Below are 20,711 nucleotides of genomic sequence, written 5' to 3'. Positions count from 1 at the left end.
ACGAGATTCAAGGTTTTTTTGCGCTGAGCACTAGCAACATTTCTCACTAAACTCAACTCACCATAATCACATGAGAATGGCCACATCCCGAAAACGTGACAATTTTGCTCCTAACTAAATGAAACCCCGTGAAATGCATACACAATATTATACTCCTCACTAGGACTCATAATACCTCACATTTTAGGATAGAAGGATGGGGATTGGTTTGTACCATACAACATTCCATGCACATGACAATCACAAGATCACATACACAAATCCTAAAATAGATAATCCTATTAATCATGATGTTGTAAATATAACAACTATACTAAATAATAATCATTTCATAATCAATAGGTAATAAATCATTATTAATAAATCAATAAGTACCTACGAAATCAGGTTGAAATGTAAATGTAAACAATAATGGTAAAATAAAACGAAATAAATCTTAGACAAGAAAATTAAGATTTATAGGTACTTAAAACTAAATTTGTTAAGCATCAAAAAGAGTAGTAAGAAAAAATTTTTCAAAATCCTTGGGCAGAAAGTTTTTCAAACCTAATGAATAAGAACTGTAATATCTTAATCAATCAATAAAACTTTTTAATACTTAAAGAATAGCAATATAATAATATCTTCGTTAGAATTTTCATTGAAATTATGAAAAAAATACCAATTTTTCTTTGTAAAAAAAAATGAGACTTTAAATATGAATTTTCAATCATTCCTTGATCTGAATAAAAATGTTTTACTTGATTGAAATTCATATATAATTTTAAAAAAAATCTGCTAAAAAAAATACTTGATTTTTTTCTTAGAATAAATATCGAATCACGCAACCTCGACACATTTATTCCTTTTTGTTAAACTTTTCAGGTAAGTTTTAAAATGAATTGTACTTTTGAAAAGAAATTAAACTCAATAAAATTAAATTTGAGCATATGAAATAGAAGAATATTTAATCGCATTTCATTTGATTCTTATTTTAGGCATAAAAATAGGCATATGAAAAATGTGGCTTTTTACTAAAAAAAATCTCAATTTCCATAAAATAAGAATCAATTATTAATCATAATTTTTAACAACTGCCTGACTGATACAGCATGTTCTTCTAGGGGAGATTTATCTGTCAGTCTGAACAAGACTCTTGCAGTCTTTCTCCCATCCTCAATTCTCGTCACTCGGCCCATCCTCAAACATCTCATCAGGGGATTGGTACTCGTAACCAGAACTATATCTCCGTCAGCTAGTGGCTCTGCCATCTCATCCTTCCACTTGGACATCCGTAATATCTTCGGTAGGATCTCCTGGCGGTAGGCAGTCCAAAACTGGGCAGACAAGTCTTCCAACAACTTCACCTGGAGGAAATTTGGTCCTCCGGTTTCATCGCCACATTGCACAACGGCTGGCGGTCAACATTTCCCAGCAGCTGGCCAGGGGTGATCAGCCGCCAATTCTCCACGTCGTTCGCAGCTTCTATCGTCAATGGTCTGCTATTCATCAACTTGCTGACCTCCGCCAACAGCACCAGGAGCTCGTTGAAATTAACAGAACTATTCACCAACTTCTTGGACAGCAATCTCTTGGTTAATCCCACCATTTTCTCAGCCTGCCCAATATAATGGTGGGCTCGGGCCGGGATCTGAGACCAAGAAAACTCTACCTGGCTGCCCAACTTCTGCTCTAAAACCTTGCGAGCACCGGATAATTGTGTGCCCATGTCGCTTACTATGATCTTCGGCAGACAATGAACAGCTTCCAACTTGCGCAGGGACAACAGGATACTGCTGGTATCATACTTTTCCAAGGCATCTAACCACAACGCCCCTGAGAATCTGCAGACCACCACGAACACCCACACCTTCTTCGTTGCTGTCTGACTCCTCGTTTTAGCGGCAGCTCTCCTCGTAACCAGCGGACCCATCAGGTCGACTTGCACAGCTTCAAAAGGCCTGCTCGGGACCAACTTGTCAGGTAACACCTCCTTCATGGTAGCACGACATTCCTTAGCCCTCTCAACACTGCAGGGCCAACATTTCTTCACTTCCATGATGGCCAACCTCCTTGCCTTCACAATCCAGCATCAACGGCGGCTCTCAGCTAAAGTTCCACGGACACCAGAGTGAAGCTCAACATGCGCTTCTCTCATAAAAACAGCAGCTAACCAATTACCAGGCTCCAAAATTATTAAACCTGGCATGTCTTCAAATATCATTTTACGGCCGCCAGTAATGGCGTCAATGACTGGCTGTCCACGACCAACCATTTTAAGAATCCTCATCTCCCTGGTCACATAATTTCCTCCGGGACCAACGACAGGCCAGGTCAATGATACTTCATGCACTAATGGATTTAATGACGCATAATTGCCTTTAGCGTCATTTATCCACTCATCCTCTTGGCTTCGTGACACAATGAAAAGTTCCGCCGCCGCCATAAAATTGTACAAAGACGGCTTGTACACAGAATCTGCGGCAGCTACATGACTACCAGCGGCTGTAGTCTTACCTTCTTGTCTGCTCTTTAGCTTCTTCAACCAGGTGTTTGCAACTTGCAGGACAGCTGCCATAATACGTTTGGCCTGTCCAAATGATCTCCTGTGCTTAAACCTAAAGACATCTTCAGCGGCTTCTCCGGCAACTTTCATTGAACATAACTTAACCATCTTGGTATTCAACTCCTCTGGGGGTAAAACCTGCTTGACTTCTTCGGCAGTTTTCACCGGCCACGCACTTTCATCCTGGCGCAACCATTCTGGGCCCAATCTGTACCTGGAACCTGGTCCCAAATCTGATACCTTGCAGGTGCTTCTGGTGCCCAAATCTGCAACGTTGTGCGTCCCCGGGACCCACCTCCAGTCATCCTTGTTGGATGCAGATTGAATTTCTCCAATACGATGAGAATTAAATGTGTTCAGCATAGCACTGTTGGAGACTATTTGCGATAAAACACACGATGAATCAGTAAAGTACATCACTCTGATAATATCAAAGGGCAGGGCATCTCTGACGGACTTTGCCAACCTTGTGGACATCTGGCACCCCATCAACTCAAGGCGTGGAATTGATTCACACTTGACCGGCGCAACTCTTGACTTGGTGGCTAGCAGAAACGTTTCAAAACCTTGTCTAGTTGGCCACCTCAAATATGCATTAGATGCATAAGCCTCTGATGACCCATCCGAAAACATCATCAAGGATGGAAGGCCAGTTGGTTCATCCGGGACCACACAACGGTCAAACTCCAATTTAGCGACCTCAGCTCTGTCCTCCAGCGACTGAACAAGTTCATCCCGTAGACTTTTTGGAATGAAATCTTGCCAGCCCAAATTCAGCAAACATGTTTTCCGCAGGACAAGTTTAATTCTCAACAGAATAGGGCTGCAAAGCCCGATCGGGTCGAAGGTTTGGGCGGCGAACCTGTGGACCATCTTCTTCGTCAGATTCTCGTCCAAGGCGTCCTGGAGGTTGTACAAATCAGCATCCTCTTTCACCTTCCTTCCCTTGACTTTACCATCTTGGTTGACTCTTGTGGCAATGGACAACACATCGGTGGCTGGCTTCCATATCAGCCCGAGAACCTTGGTAGGCTGGCAATCATCTCCAGAATAAATGACTTGTTTGAAGGAAAAACTACCTTTGCCGATAATCCTGTCGGCCTCTTTCATCATCTCCTTGGCTTCTGGCTTCGATCCTGCTCCCGAAATAACGTCATCTATGAAGCTGTGCTTCTCAAGCTTGACTGCAACTGGAATCTGAGGTAACTTGAATTCCTCATCAGGGTAGGTAGGTATTTGTGGCTCCTTCCATAATTCAGGTTTAGCAACAATTTCACTACCGTTTATCTGTCCCTCTCCATACATCTCCTTGACCTCTGCTTCACTCTTTCCGCCGAACAGGCGGGACGTCAACTTCAGGGCTGTAACTGCCAAATTTCCCGCAGCTAACTCGCCGAAATTCACAACTTTGGTCAGGTAAATTTCAAGTGGACCATCTGGCGTCGGGGAAAATAAAACTCTCTTCATCTGGCTGTCGAACTCTGTGGCCAGGATGGAGTTATAAAACTTGGAGATATCCGCGGTTATACCAACCTTGTAACCGCGGAAAAGCATCAAATGATAAAAAATCTTCTGCATTGGCGGCGGGCCTCCCAGCATTATGTTATTAAAACTGGTACCCTTGAACGTCAGAGAACTATTTGCACACAAACGCATGGGTGTGGAACTTGAATCCTCCTTGAAAGCAACCACTATTGATGAACAAGACTTAGGTCCTTCATACTGCAATTCTTCAGGCGTGGCTTTTTGAAAAACGCCTCTTCTTATGGCGTCGTTGAATACCTCCACATACATTCCATAGGTACCTTCCTTGACCATCCTGGCACGATCCTTTTCAGCAATTTTGCGGGCTAAACTTTCATTGTAGGGTAAAGTGTGAGGATCTTCAATATAAGCATATTGACCTGTCCACTTGTTGGACTGCAAGTCTAGTGTTAAACCTGCCTCAATTATCCTCTGCCTCTCACGCTGGTCCCAGGTAGTGCCGTCGGCCATAGCCTTGCACTCTTGACAAGCAGTACATCCTGGACAAAGTGCCTGCGGCTGTATGCCAAACGATTCAGACGTCAGAAAGTCTGGCAAAGTGCCTCCACTGACACTGACAGCCTTATAAGCTGACTTTTGATCTCCAGCTCCACCATCAGCACTCGTACAGATAAAACCACTACCAAAAATGGTTCGCCACAACATAGACTGGCCCACTTTCTGGTAGGTTGAAGGAAACACGTCAGGATGTGTATTTCCAATGATGATATCTAAGCCTCCACTAATATATGTAAACCTTTCTGGCGGCATTTTAAATATCTCGGCGGCAGTTTCGGGGTGGACCGAGCGCATCTCGTTGGCCCCGCCGAGGGTAGGCATGACAGCTGCCTCAAACTCCCTCAGATTGCCGTCCCTATCCTTCAAATAAAACACAACATTGCGGCAGGAAGACTCACTACCATCAGCTACAGAAATAGTTGTATATCTGCCGGTAGATTTCAGCTTCAACTTGTTGGATAACTTCTCAGACACAAGTGGCAAATTTGCCCCGGAGTCAAACATTACCGTGGCGTGGCAGGTGCCGCCGCCAGGTGCTACAACAGGAACTAACTGAAGTAAGAAGGTACAGGGGCTGGGTGCAGAACTTGACTTGTAAACTGTATTCACACCAGCACTAGCCTCATGGAGTAACCTGGAATGGTATCTGTCACAATTATTGGTACCACAAACACCAAGCTTATCCGATTTATTACATTTGTCAGCAGTATGGCCGTCACATAGGCAGAGTTCACATAACTTCTTCTGCTGGACAACTTTCTTCCGGTCAACCACATCCATCTTCTTAAACGTGAGGCAACGGAAAATCGGGTGCTTCTCCTTGCAGCTCTCCACAGGACATGCACTGTTCCACTTGGAAGCCTTGTCCTTTCCAGCCTTTCCATTCTTATTGTCGTTGCGGCCAGATACTTGCGCGGCGGCAGCTCTGTCACGATTTCTCTTGCCGGCGCCACTGTCATAGGACATATCACCGGCCAACATGGCACCCCTGGTCCTCTCCAGCAGTTCTACAATCTTCGGGATGTTTGGTTGGTTCATGCTACCTAGCTCCATCATAATTTTGTCTCTCAAATTTTCAGGGCACTTGTCTTTAAAAATATGAATAAGAGTTAGGTGGTTGTAATCCTTAGCTGCAGAACCAACGATGGCTTCTACCTCCTGCATCATGCTCTTGAAGGTAGCAATTGCGCTAACCACGTCCACAGGTTTATCCACAGGTTTCATCTTGTTCAACTTAGTTAAAATCCTCATGAACCGGCGAGTGTTTGATAAAAACATCTGATCAAGAAACGCCCATTGTTCATTATGATCTCTAATCGCTGACACTTGCTTGCGTAGTTCCGGGTTGGTTATCACCTTCTCCATACACAACATCAGACTTAACCTCTGGTCAGCAAATCCATAACCAGAACATAGATCTTTAAAGACCTGTTTAAAGTTTGGGTAATCCGTGTCAGTACCGTCGAACGACGGCAACAAACTGTTGTCCCAGCGCCCATACTGCGGGTTGGAACTCCGAATATCCACGGCAGACATACTTCTGGAGAGCATGGCAGGTGTCCCACTCTCATCCAGATTAGATGAACGACGTTCCATCTCTCTAAGCCTTCGGTACATATCACGTACTTCTTGGCGCAACTCCACGGAAATTTTAAGCACTCCCATGTCCATCTTCACCTTCTCAATGACGTCGAGGTTCCTGGCGACAGTGCTTGACCTCGCGTCATCTGAATCATTGTCAAGCCAGTACAGAATTTTTGTACACTGCTCCAACGACGCATAAACTTTATCTGCAACAGTTTTCTGCTCACTAGCTTCATCCAAATCACGCTTAAACTCGCGCAGCTCACTAGTCTCCACGGCAGGTTTTAGACTTTTTATTAGGTCAGATTGGTCCTTGACCTCACTAAAAATGTCACGAATTGATTTTACAGTCACATTTTCACATGAACTAAAACTTTGGCAGGCTTTTAGATTGTCATAAAACACTTTTAACTGTTCATCAAAAACTTCTAGCCTTTCACTGCCAATAGCGATAGCTCGCTCAATTTTCTGCTTTTTGGTTAGTGGCATATTGATTCACTAGGTACTTAATTCACAGAAAAATTGTCACAGTTTATTGCATCAATAATTCACTGGATGCTATTGATCTCTTGATGAATGCTAACGCCTATTCATCAGATACTTTGAAATTGTCTCAACCATGACACTTTGGTTGAGCTTGACTTCCGAATTAGCGGAAAGTTCACGAGATCAGTTGGCGAACATACAAACCCCCAATACCAGGAACCATCAAGTTTCAACAGCAGGTTCGAATATAGATTTATTGATGAAATTATTTCAAAGACCTGAAATTACAATATCAATTAGTTCATAATTCCAGTTATTTATAACCACGTAATCTTATTTGCTTTTTAAAAATCATTTTTCTCTACGGTAAAAAATCTTTGGAAACTTTGGCTTTAAAGGAAAATTATTTGGTTTAATAAATCATTGTTAAATGCAACAATAAGGCACATAAAAATTACTAAAACATATATTAATCATAATTAAGTTTCATGCTTAGCTGGCTAAAGCCTTTTTAAAACTACATATAATCGTCCTATACACCATACTTCTTAATAAAAATAACAAATTCTACCTGAAGCTCTTATGGTTTCAAATCCCTGATATACTAGGGTCGTTCACACACTATGAGACCAATGATAGGCCCAATTTTGTTCTCCGAAATCTTCACACTCTCATATCTCATTCAAAAGTAAAGAACGTGCGCATCATAATAAACAAAACAATCCATGCCGCGCCACATTATGAAAGGAAAGCCATAAAAAGACGACATTTGCGCTTGGTTTTCAAATAATGATAAGGAATTAATTTCGTACTTGATAAACACAAAGCTTCCTCGAAAAGAGGTTAAGACACTTGGTCTTTTAAATTCTTTTCTTATAAAAATGACTAATTTTGTGGAGGTGAAGATAAGAATGAAGTTGTACGTGGAAGTTTTAGTTTTTGAAATCAAATTAAAAGTTTTTCTAGGAGATTTCTTAGAATTTGCTGTCATTGAAAATAGGTTAAGTTATACAATTCTTATAAAGCACTGAGTTTTCTATAAAGCAAAGCTTTTCTTACTCTCTATAAAGTTCTTTAAAGTTATAATTATCATGATTGCTTATCGGGCTTACGTAACTTCAATTCATATTAACGTTGAAACAAATATTTTCTTCCATATTAGTTCGAGATATACCTTTCTATAAATTAAATGTTTTGACAATATTATTAATGTTTTAAGAAGTAATTCAAGCAATAATATTTTGAAATGCAGTTATAACAATAATAATATTATGAAGATATAACCAATAACAAATCATTTTGCAAATTATTGTCAACTTTTTTGTTATTTTTTATATATTGTATTGAAATAAACTGAATAACATACAATTCATAAAGTATGAAAAAAAATGAGCAAAAGAGTAGACAAAGAATCTTGAACTCTTTATTCCTCACTAAATTTACCAGCAACATAAAAAAAATATAAAGGGGGGGGGGGGCGTTAGGAATAAGAAAAGTTTATCGTCCATTAAGTAAAAAATTCCATTATTTTACAACACCTTAACTTTAGAAAAGATTTGATATGTTTTATAAGATAGTTTAATAATTTTCCCAAATCTAAAGGTTTTTCTTATGTAATAGAATTTATCCTATAATCTTTAAAAGAACATTTTATAAATTTCAAAATCTGATAATATTTTGATTGATTATTCTTAACCTAAAGAAAATATTTTTACTCTATCGAAAAAGAAAATATATTCAAGTTTACATTTTCTACAATATATTGGCAAAAAAATGCGTAGATTTGTCAAATTCTGGAAAAAGCAAAATATGGACTTGATTTATTTGATAGGTTTCATAAAAAGTATAGCCAAATGCTTACATTAAATTAACATTTCTTCACAAAATTAGGTCAATTTATAACATTGGTTTTTGAATTTTTTTATAAAAATATCAAATTTAGTTGAAAAAAAGAAAGTTGAAAAAGGAAAAATAAAGTAAAAAAAGGTAGATTTATTTTCATATTTATCTTTTTAACGCCAAGAAAAAACAGTTTTAGACAAATTTATGGTTAATATTTATTTTGCCAACCAACTATTTGTGTTTGTGTTTTACAAAATATAATCTAGAATTCAATTCATGGTTCTTTCATACTATGTTTTACATCTGATGGAAAAATATGCCGTTTTTAATAAAACTTCGAGTTTTAAACTTAGAAACTCAGATTTGGTATTCTAATGCAGACAGACAAACAGAAGAACTATATAATTCGACTTATGTTATTAGGATAACGTTGGTAAGGTGTAGTAAATAAAATAATAATTCTATTAATGCAACATCTGAAGTCGATTCTTAAAAAGTTAGGCTTCCAAAATTTGATGATTTTGATTTTATGACCCTCTAATTATCACTTTAACCATCAATCGAGGATGATCTTTTTGATTTTATATCATTATTTTAATTTTAAGGATCCACCTTTAAAATTCATATGAGAATAATAAAAATATTTAAAGTTTTTATCTTTACAGTGAGAGAAACATAAATCTTAAAATATTTTATGGTTTTATTAAGCAATACATTATACACAAAACACGTACACAACGCCAGGTATGAATAATTTTAAACTTTTCCATAAAAATATAATAATAAATGCCATAAAAAATATTTGTTTAGAAGCTTTACAAATATATATCTTTTTTAAATAATCTAAAATATCTAAAAATCTTACGATTTCCTTTTAAAAGATTTTTTCTGTTTCAAACATTTTTACTTTTAATAAACATGGTTTAAATATAAAATAACTTGACATAAATTAATACTATTAGATTACACTAAAAGCAGTGTTCCAAGAAAATAACAAAATTAAAAGAAAAATTTAAAATCACTTCAAAAAACATTTTGCGCCTAAATGAGCAGGAAACTTTCTAGATTTTCCGATTCTTTGTTTTAAGGAACCAACTCCAAGTGTTATTGGAAGCAAAAGTTGCTCAACAATTATATGATTTTAAAAAGTGAAAGTCGCTGTTGTTTGGTAAACTTATTTCTCGTATTCATTCGAATCCGGTGGATAGGAACCGGTTCTCATCCATACGAAAAAACTATGTCTAGAATCGTATTATATCCAGCTTTCTATGAATATAAAAATGTGCAATCATAAGATTAAAACCAGCTCCGAGGTGCCGAAGGCACAGGCTAAAAAAACTGAAATTTAATCTTATAATTGTACATTCTATAACCGCGGAAAGCTGTTTATAATACGATGCGAGAAATAACTATTGTCGTATTCATTCGAAACCAATTAATATCCATTGGATCATAACCGGTTCTCATCCCTACGAAAAAACCATCTAACATCGTATTATATCCATTTTCTACGAATATAAAATGTACAATCATTTATTTGCATCGTTTTATATCCATATTCTACGAATATGAAATGTACAATCATAAGATTAATTGTTCCTTTTATATCCGCGGAAAGCTTTTAAGATGCGAGAAATAACTAATTTTTCTTTTATTAAAAGGACATTTGAATCATTTGAGGTAAAGACATTTTATTCTTAAAATCAGAAATTAAAAATAATATTTTCGCCAAAAGATTGAATTTGCTTAACTGTATAAACACCAGTAAAAGGAATGTAATAAACCTTAATGTTTAACCACTGCTGCTTAATGTGATATATTATAATATGTAGAAAATGTAATTGTACACTCTAGTTTTAGTCTAAATTTGATTTTATATTAAAATAATCTACAAAACATTTCTAGTTAAGTAGCATTTATTAATTGTTTAAAAATATTCAATAAATATGATCAATAAGAATTTAAGAAGAATTATGTTTAATGCGAGTGAAGCTTCAAGCAAGCCGTTACTTCAGACACTTTAAGATCTATGCACTAGCTAATTTAAACTGCGCTTATATTATGCCACACTAAAGTCATGTGAATTAAAATTGAAGTTAAAATGTTAACGAGATTTTATTTGATCCAATTTTCGCATATTAATTTTGTTTAAAATTAAGAAATATTAATATTCACATTTACCAATGTTAGTATAAAAATTGTGCTTCTTGCTGTTTTGTCCAGCTTAAGAATAGGGAAAATACCTTAGCTCATAAACAGGTGAAACACATTACAATGTCCAGCCTTGGACGAACACTTTAAGTGGAATAGGACCTCGCCATTCATGCTTATAATCTATAATCATATTCATATTATATCTTACAAAGAAAAATAATATAAAGACGTATTAACAACATACTTCCTGGAGTTTTTATTTACTTTTCCTTATAATATTATGTTTATAGTGCTAAATGTATAAGTGAACATGTTTACCTTATGAAATATAATACCTAATGGTAGGTTTTGACATCTGCAAGCAAACCTTTTTTTAGCGAGCAGTCCGCAAATAATTTCTACACTCTTCCAAGATATAACAATTATTTACAGCCGAAAATAAACAGAACTATTTACAAGTATAAAATATTATACTTTTTAAACATTCAAATCCCAACAGTTCAGTGTATCTATTAATATTATAATTAGTTTAAATGATTTTTAAGAAACTAATTTAAATTCCGCCTGTAATACTTTCCAAATATTTATCTTGTATAAGAATCTTAAATTTATAAATGAATAAAAAAGTCAAATATTTAAAAATTGGTTGAAAACTTAACCTTTAATTAATAATAAAATATATAATTTATATAATTGATGTAATAGAATAGTAATTTTAAATTAGGATTATTTTAATTCGGAGATTAACTCTGTTTTTCATCTATTTCAAATGTAACTTCTAAAAACAATTGTAAACTATATAGGCCATATAAATCTTACAATTTTTATAAAAAAAAATTTTTTTACAAATATAGATTGACAAGCTTATTAATATATTTACATGTGCATAAAATAAGAGATAGGGATAAACATAGAGGAAAACATGAATTTAATCTTGACCTTAATTGGAGATTTTAATCCCCCAAAAGCTTTTCAAAATATTAGTTATGTAAATATGATGGAAATATAACTTATTTAAAAAAAGTTAATATAATACCTGTAGTTCATATATGACAGAAGTACCAAGGGTAGCAGACATGTTGTAGTCAAGGGATGTACAACCTAAATATTGAAAAACAAATTAAATAAAAAAAAGGAACACTAAAGACAATCTCTCCAAGTATAACCATGAAAGAAAAGCAAAATGATTCTGGTATGGATTGGGAATCAACCTTCCAAAAATGATATAAAAAAAAATTGTGTATAAATACAGACAAAACTCGTAAATCAACAAAAGAATATTTTCTTTTATATTTAGCCAAAAAAGACTCAAATTTCATCAAACGGTCAGACACATGTTATGCTGACCACCTTTTTCGATGGCATAACAAACCAATACTTGCTAATGCCTTCTATCGGAGGTATGATACTTAAAGACTTATTTACCTGTGAATAGATGCCAATCTGTAGATAGAGTGGGTTCGAGCTGACCGACCCTCCCAGGGAGGTCATGAACAGCAACCTGGGGAAGTTGAAGAGGACAGACAAGAAGATGACTGGGAGGATGTAGGACACAATAATGCTACAGTAGCCACGGCTGGCCAGGCGGGACTAGGTAAATAAATATACTTTTATATACAGTAGTAAGGTTTTTTGTTTATCCGGTAAGTTCTAACTAACAACTGAACAGATTGAGTTCTTCATTTTAGGAAATCTTTATGAGTTTTTAAAAGCGAAGCTTTTCTATAATAAGGGTCGGTCCGTCCGTACGTCCGTCCTTACGTCCGTAACGGATAGCTTTTTCCGTTAATTTAGGCATGTTAGAATTGTCCTATCGATTTCAAATTTTGCATGGTGATTCCTTTAGTAGTTAGGTACGATTTAGAAAGCGTAGCAACTCTATAATCATTACCAAAATGTCCGTACGTCCATTTTAAACATGTTGATTTTTTTACTTTTTTAACAACAAATTTTTATGTGATCAAATCATCGGATTGATCTGATTTTTGGTATATTGATTCCTGGGACAACAAAGTATAATGTAATAAGCGAAGCAACTCTATAATCAAGCCCTAAAAATGTAAGTATGTCCATAAACATTATCCTGTATTAAGCAGTTTTACAACAAATTTACTTACAATTTTGCTTTGACTCTTATACATTTATATTATGATAATTAAGTTCTAACACTATACAAGTGTTAATGTCCGTTTGTCCTACCGTTTGAGTGCTTCGCTTTTATGGATGTTGTCATCCTTGTTATAATAGAAATGTTTTTTTTATGGACGCAATGTCGACCAAATATTACAATTAGATAGTTATGCATTTTTAAAAATTATGATTGGAATATAAAATTTATGTATTAAAACTATAAAAGTAAATGATTTTATCATTTATAAATCTATTTTTAATCAAATTAACCTTTTGAACTTTTAAATTATGTCAGAAACGTAAAATCATAAAGTAAATTGAAAAAAGTAAAAAACTTTTTAACTTTTTAAACGATGATAAAATGAATCAAATTTTTTAATTATTTTATAATTTTTAATATCAACATACTTGGAAATCTACAAGTTTCATAAGCCCAATTAAAAAGCTTTTGATAAGATATTAACAATGCATTTTTAAAACATTGCAGAAAATAAGTTATAAAACAGCAATATTACTTTTTAACACCAAAAACGAGAAAATTATAAAAAAAAGTTATGTAATACGTGAAAAATGAATATGTTTGGGACAAAGAACACAAAAAGGAGGATGGATTTATATGTAACTGGCGACTACGCACCCTAGAAGCCTCAAGGGGCACTTAAGGGGAAAGGGGGAAAATCTTAAATTTTAAACTCTAAATTATAAAATTTAAGATGTTTATTTCGATTATTAAGGGATGCTGAAACTTTTATCAACAAATTCTACCTGATAGCTATGGGGGGAGCAGACTGCACAAAGTCTCTCAGCTGTAATAGACACAGTCATAAAGACACTTGCTGAGGTGGCTATGTGGCAAATCCCATCAGCTACCGCGTACAGTGTGTATGGTACGGAGATCTAAATGGACAAAGAAATATATAATAACACATATTTTATTTTTAGCAGTATTAATGTTCAATTTTAGCGCTTTGTGAATAATTGCAGACCAGGTATACAAAAATAATAAAACTTTAAAAAAATTATAAAATAAATATTCAATTGTGATTTCAGCTATTTCTGCTTAGAATAGTGACCTCCAAACAATGTTAGTTATAAATTTTCCTAAAATTAATAAATGTATAGTATATACATACAACATTTTTTCGACAAGTCACATTTAGGGAAACCGCCAAGATGATAAAAAATGCGTTACTTTTTATGATTTGTTATTGTAGCATACAACCTTATTTGTAGGTAAAAATTTAAAGTATTTGATCCAAGAAAAAAACAAAAAAACGTGATATCATTATTTATAAGCGTCAAAATTGTGCAAATTGTCTGATAAAAATAACATAAAAGAGGTTGGATGTATAGTACAAAAAGCTTGAGGTAAAGGGATAAGCAATTTATTTTGTTATGCATTTTATTTTTGGGATCATATGAAGGAAATGAAGTCATTCCTTAAAAGGACAGAAATTTCATTCCAAAAAGGACAGAAATCATCTTCCTTTTTCTCAGATAAGTGAAATATGGACAAAAATCACTCTCCTTTTTCTCACATATCTGAAAAAGAGAATAAAAATCACCTCCCTAAATCTCACTTAATCTTCCTAATTCTAAGAAAATTAACCTAGTTCCTCCAAATTCTACCTTTTCATAACAAAGTCTACCTTTTCCTTACACATTCTCACTTATTCTCAGATAACCTACCTTATTCTAAGAAATTCTTCCTAAATCTAAGAAAATCTACCTGACTCCCCCAAATTCTTCCTTAGTCCCCCAAATTCTTCCTTATTCTAGGAAATTCTACCTTATTCTAAGAAATTCTTCCTTATTCTAAGAAAATCTACCTTATTCCCCCAAATTCTTCCTTATTCTTGGAAATTCTACGTTATTCTAAGAAATTCTTCCTTATTCTAAGAAAATCTACCTTATTCTAACAAATTCTTCCTTATTCTAAGAAAATCTACCTTATTCTAAGAAATTTTTCCTTATTCTAAGAAATTCTACCTTATTCTAAGAAAATCTACCTTATTCTAAGAAATTCTACCTTATTCTAAGAAATTCTTCCTTATTCTAAGAAAATCTACCTTATTCTAAGAAATTCTTCCTTATTCTAAGAAAATCTACCTTATTCTAACAAATTCTTCCTTATTCTAAGAAAATCTACCTTATTCTAAGAAATTTTTCCTTATTCTAAGAAATTCTACCTTATTCTAAGAAAATCTACCTTATTCTAAGAAATTCTACCTTATTCTAAGAAATTCTTCCTTATTCTAAGAAAATCTACCTTATTCTAAGAAATTCTTCCTTATTCTTAGAAATTCTACCTTATTCTAAGAAAATCTACCTTATTCTAAGAAATTCTTCCTTGTTCTAAGAAAATCTACCTTATTCTAAGAAATTCTTCCTTATTCTAAGAAAATCTTTATTATTCTCCCTAATTCTTTCTTATTCCCCCAAATTCTACCTTATTCTAAGAAAATCTACCTTATTCTAACAAATTCTTCCTTATTCTAAGAAATTCTACATTATTCTAAGAAAATCTACCTTATTCTAAGAAATTCTTCCTTGTTCTAAATAAATCTACCTTATTCTAAGATATTCTTCCTTATTCTAAGAAAATCTATATTATTCTCCCTAATTCTTTCTTATTCCCCCAAATTCTACCTTATTCTAAGAAAATCTTCCTTATTCTAAGAAAATCTACCTTATTCTAAGAAATTATTCCTCATTCTAAGAAAATCTACCTAATTCTCCCAAATTCTTCCTTATTCTAAGAAAATCTACCTTATTCTAACAAATTCTTCTTATTCTAAGAAAATCTACCTTATTCTAACAAATTCTTCCTTACTCTAAGAAAATCTACCTTATTGTAACAAATTCTTCCTTATTCTAAGAAATTCTACCTTATTCTAAGAAATTCTTGCAAACAATAGCAAAGCAATATATAGGGGTCCCAAACTTAAAAACAAATTTTCAGCACGATCCGACCACCCGTTCTCAAGATACAGTGACCTGGTGTCCTTGGTACCGATGGTAAGATTTGGGAAATGGTTCGAATCCTTAATAAATTTGGCAGTAAAGGCCAAACATATTTTGGCACTTAGTCAAAATTTTAAAGAAAAAATACCCAGGTGAACAAATAATTTTAGTCAAAAATTGAAAAGTGTCAAAATATTTTTGGACTTTGACCAAATTTACTAAGGATTCGAACCATTTCCCAAATCTTACCATCAGTACCAAGGACACCAGGTCACCATATCTTGAGAACGGGTGGTCGGATCGTGCTGAAAATTTGTTTTTGAGTTTGGGACCCCTGTATATTGCTATGCTATGGTTTGCAAGAATTTCTTAGAATAAGGAAGAATTTGTTACAATAAGGTAGATTTTCTTAGAGTAAGGAAGAATTTGTTAGAATAAGGTAGATTTTCTTAGAATAAGGAAGAATTAGGTAGATTTTCTTAGAATAAGGAAGAATTAGGTAGATTTTCTTAGAATAAGGAAGAATTTCTTAGAATAAGGTAGATTTTCTTAGAATAAGGAAGATTTTCTTAGAATAAGGTAGAATTTGGGGGAATAAGGTAGAATTTCTTAGAATAAGGAAGAATTTCTTAGAATAAGGCAGATTTTCTTAGAATAAGAAAGAATTTCTTAGAATAAGGAAGAATTTCTTAGAATAAGGAAGAATTTGGGGGAATAAGGCAGATTTTTTTAGAATAAGGAAGGATTTGGAAGAATAAGGTAGATTTTCTAAAATAAGGTAGAATTTCTTAGAATAAGGAAGAATTTCTTAGAATAAGGTAGATTTTCTTAGAATAAGGAAGAATTTGGGAGAATTAGGTAGATTTTCTTAAAATAAGGAAGATTTTCTTAGAATAAGGTAGAATTTGGGGGAATAAGGAATAATTAGGGAGAATAAGGTTGATTTTCTTAGAATAAGGAAGAATTTCTTTGAATAAGGTAGATTTTCTTAGAACAAGGAAGAATTTCTTAGAATAAGGAAGAATTTCTTAGAATAAGGTAGATTTTCTTAGAATAAGGTAGAATTTCTTATAACAAGGAAGAATTTCTTAGAATAAGGTAGATTTTCTTGAAATAAGGAAGAATTTCTTAGAATAAGGTAAGTTATCTGAGAATAAGGGAGAATTTGTGTAATTAAGGTAGAGTTTCTGAGAATAAGGAAGAATTTGGTGAAATAAGGTAGATTAATTAAACATGGTTGTAATAGTGAGGAAAAGGAAGAATTTCTAAGAACTAGGAAGAATTTGTAAGATGGTGGACAGAGGTCACCTTCCTTTAGTGATAATTTGTAAGATAGTGGACAGAAATCACCTTCCTTACTGAGAATTTGTAAGAAAAAGGAAAGAAAATAGCCTTCCTATACCTAAGGAAGGGGATTTCTGTCCTTTTTAGGAATGACTTCATTTCCTTCATATGATCCTATTTTTGTTGCATATTTTTACCGATTGAAACTATTTTGCCTCCAATTTTTCCACCTTCTAAAGATAACCTTACTATAAATTAAGTTTAAGATTAAGTTAAGATAGCTCTTAATTGTCACTTACTACAGAAGAAAAGAATCCTCTCTGTTATTTTTTTAAATAAAATATATCAGAACCTTTACTTTTCCATTATCTCTGTCAACGACCTTGTCTTATATGTGCAGTAACAATCAATAGAAGAATTCTTGTTTTTTTCCTTTCTTCCTTTGGGATATTAGTAGATATATCAGAAAAAGTTTGTCTTTTCTGTGGATTAAATTAGAATTTTTTTATTGTTGTTACTAGGGCCAGGGCCTTTTATCCAATCATATAAAGTATTACGTTTTTTTGGTCTGTAGTTTAAGTTTTCGATAGCCTCTGAACTGATTGAGTTCTTCCTTTCAGGGAAGCTTCACATTTGTCCAGGCATGGTTTTAGACTATTTTTGTTTTAGAATTAAACCTTGGAATGGTTGTAGGCTATTTTTCTGCCGTATCCTTTCCCTTCCCCTTCAAGTATAGAGACCCTAGATAATAGGGGCGCAACCGCAAGTATATGTATATTTTACTATTCTTTTAATTTGCCAAAAATCTAGAACAGTAAAAATTCTATAAAACTTTGCTTTCCTAACTCTGTCTTTGAGTCTGTCTGTCTATAACGCTGTATTTTAAACCTATATAATTTCTTTTATTATGCATATGAATAAATATATATCAACAACCCATTTATACAAGATTAATTTTAGAGATTCCGCAGTTCATACCAATTGGGTCGATTGCTAAGCTCATCTACAATTATTGCGGTCACTCTGTTGCTAACGTATACCTGTAAACTTCTTGAAGAAGCAACTACACTTGTGAGTATAACCAATAAATCCGCCAAGCACAGGACACTCAACAAATCATTGAATATATTTCTCATCTCCCTAAAACAAAACAAAAAAATATTAAGTGTTTCTTTTCAAGAGCTTTTTGTTTTCTTTAGGTGAATAGTCATTTAGATAATTATACAAATGTTAAATATATTTGATTTAGATGAATGTAAAAATTGAATGTGCCTATATGAAATTATCAATTATTATATATCCATTATTTAGGTTTAAACTTGTAACTTTGTTACATGGACATAAAAGTTTATGTCAAATATAAAAAAGATTATGTCGAATATAAGTAATTGAGGATGCTATTGCTGACATAATACCGACTACATAAATATTGACCTATGTCAGTGTAAGTATATTGCTTTTGTACAAAATATTGCATTACTACTAGAGGATTGTATCTACCATGTATTGTTGTCCAAAAAATGTTTCAAGATGCAAAAAATTATCACAAAATACATATTCATTTTTCCAATAAATATTATTTTCTACTATGTCAATTCTATTAGAATAATCAAATTACAAATGTTGTCTATAAGAATGAATAACAAAAAGTGTACTATCTTGACACAAATATAATTATATAAAAATAAGTCTCAAAAAAAACAATGGACTACATTAATGCAGTAGTATCATATTTTAAGCCATTAAAGTGACCAGTAAAATGACAATGCAGTCGTGCAGACAGACTCAAGTATTAGATTATCTGCGCTCCTAAATATGCATTTATGCATTTTTTGTTGGCACCATTCAATATTATCCTAATATTATAAAAACAAGGAGATTCCTTTCTTTAAAATAATAATATTGACATTTCTTCACTGCAACCAACTAGGTATTTCAGGTTAAATAGGGGGTGGTGAAATTTGATTTTCTCGGCTGCTATTGAAGATAAACAGCTGAAGTTTTCAATGAAGATTCCTATGGCATATGGGACTCCAATGGGGGGGGGGGGGGGGTTAAGGGTTGATTACCATCCACCCCTCTCAAATAACAGAAATAGTTTATACATTGGTTTATCCCACTGTCTGTCGGTCATGCATAAAAAAAACATTGTTTTTTTAAGGTTTCGTGATTTTCTTTAAGTTTCTATCTCTTTATTTTATTTTTTTAATTTATCACAACAAATGAACAAATGCTCACCAAAACCATTTCTTCATTCTATGACCTTTTTGTGCTTCGCTACTTATGGTTGTTGTCATTCTTGTTTTCTACTTGTATTCACATTAGTAATATAATATTGTAATGTAATTATAAAAAAGTCTTCACTTTATCTTATTCATTGATAATTATAACTAAATTTGTTAATTATTCAAGTAATAAACAAGGATATGTAATATTCTAATTCATAATTATTGTTTGTCCCTTGATAATTATTACATAAATAGATGAGTATTTACGTCACTTTTTCTTTTATATATCTTTAATGTAAATGTAAATAAATTTTTAGATTTATATGATTGATTCTAAGTAGAAAAAGTTTGTAATTATAAAAAATTTTTGATTGATGTGTACATATTTTTTAATGTAATGTTCAGTACACAACATATACTAATCTGTAACGTTTCCTAATCTATAATTCAAAGTAGAATGATGTCTGTCCGTCCGTCCCTTAAGATCTCGGTAACCACAGAACCGATCGGAATCTACTCTTTAGGGAATATACCTATTAGTCCTGTGGTGCTTTTATGCTATTCTCCTGGGGGGTGGGACACCCCTTACCCCCCCCCCCCCCCCAAAAAAAAAAAATAAATAAATGATTCAAAATAATTTGCAGCACCAGAATTACTTATTTTTTTTTTAATTACCTCCTGTGGCAAAGACCCGAGATGCTAGGGGCGAAGCCGCTAGTAATATAATAGGGTATACAAAAACAGATAAATATTCTTAATAAGCCCTCACTTAAATTCTTCAATAATTCTCATTTTTGCTAATAGAATTACAGCTAATTTATAACTATATAGGGTGCTTGATTTTTTTTAAGTAAACCCTTTTTAAACCCTTTTTGTACTTTTTAAAAATGTACAAAATATAACGAATTAGTAGTTGCTACGTAAATAATTGGTGTAATCTACATTTCATGGTTAAATAGATAATCTAGCAATGCATGGTGAAGCAAGATCTCAATTAGTCCCACAAATCTATCTTGATAACAAATACACAAAAAGAAAAATGGTTTTCTTTGGAGAGACAGAGATGAAACTTCTAAAAAATAAAATAAACAAAATTCAGAAATTTTTCGAGCAAATGTTTACTCTTATAACTAATAATTTATATCTTAATCTTTATATTTTTTTTTACATCGCTTTTACATAGAGTACCTTGTTGACCACTAAACTCTTAACCCCTTTTTAAAATCGTTTGCTACAGGACAGGTTGGGTTAGGTTATATTGGGTACTGGGTAGTCCTCCGTAGGTATAGGGGCCGCAGAGTTAGGGCTCCCAGCTGGGATTAGCCATAAAGGGAAAAAACTAATATCCTACTTTTTTTAATATTAAAAAAGGGGGGGGGTTACAAGTGAAATAACATGTACTTTGAAATCACATTTATTTTATAAAAATTGCTTTTAATTAACTTTTCCCT

The 20,711-nt window shown here is 33.4% G+C and overlaps 1 protein-coding gene across 2 annotated transcripts in view; it reads right to left on the bottom strand.

Moving 5' to 3' along the window:
- Positions 1 to 20,711, bottom strand: part of LOC145315549 (FMRFamide receptor-like) — a 62,283-nt gene that overhangs the window by 15,519 nt on the left and 26,053 nt on the right. For both annotated transcript variants that reach the window (XM_080155533.1, XM_080155541.1), the window contains exons 6-9: positions 18,073 to 18,172; positions 13,550 to 13,681; positions 12,080 to 12,244; positions 11,691 to 11,755 (exon numbers count right to left, since the gene is read on the bottom strand). In XM_080155533.1, coding sequence (XP_080011659.1) covers positions 11,691 to 11,755; positions 12,080 to 12,244; positions 13,550 to 13,681; positions 18,073 to 18,172 — 462 coding nt within the window. The remainder of the gene's footprint in view (positions 1 to 11,690; positions 11,756 to 12,079; positions 12,245 to 13,549; positions 13,682 to 18,072; positions 18,173 to 20,711) is intronic.

This window comes from Acartia tonsa, chromosome 1, assembly GCF_053477335.1.
Source record: "Acartia tonsa isolate MP-2025a chromosome 1, ASM5347733v1, whole genome shotgun sequence".
Classification (NCBI taxonomy): Eukaryota; Metazoa; Arthropoda; class Copepoda; order Calanoida; family Acartiidae; genus Acartia; species Acartia tonsa.
Note: the sequence above shows the minus strand (reverse complement) of the source record. Positions and strands in the feature narration are given on the sequence as shown.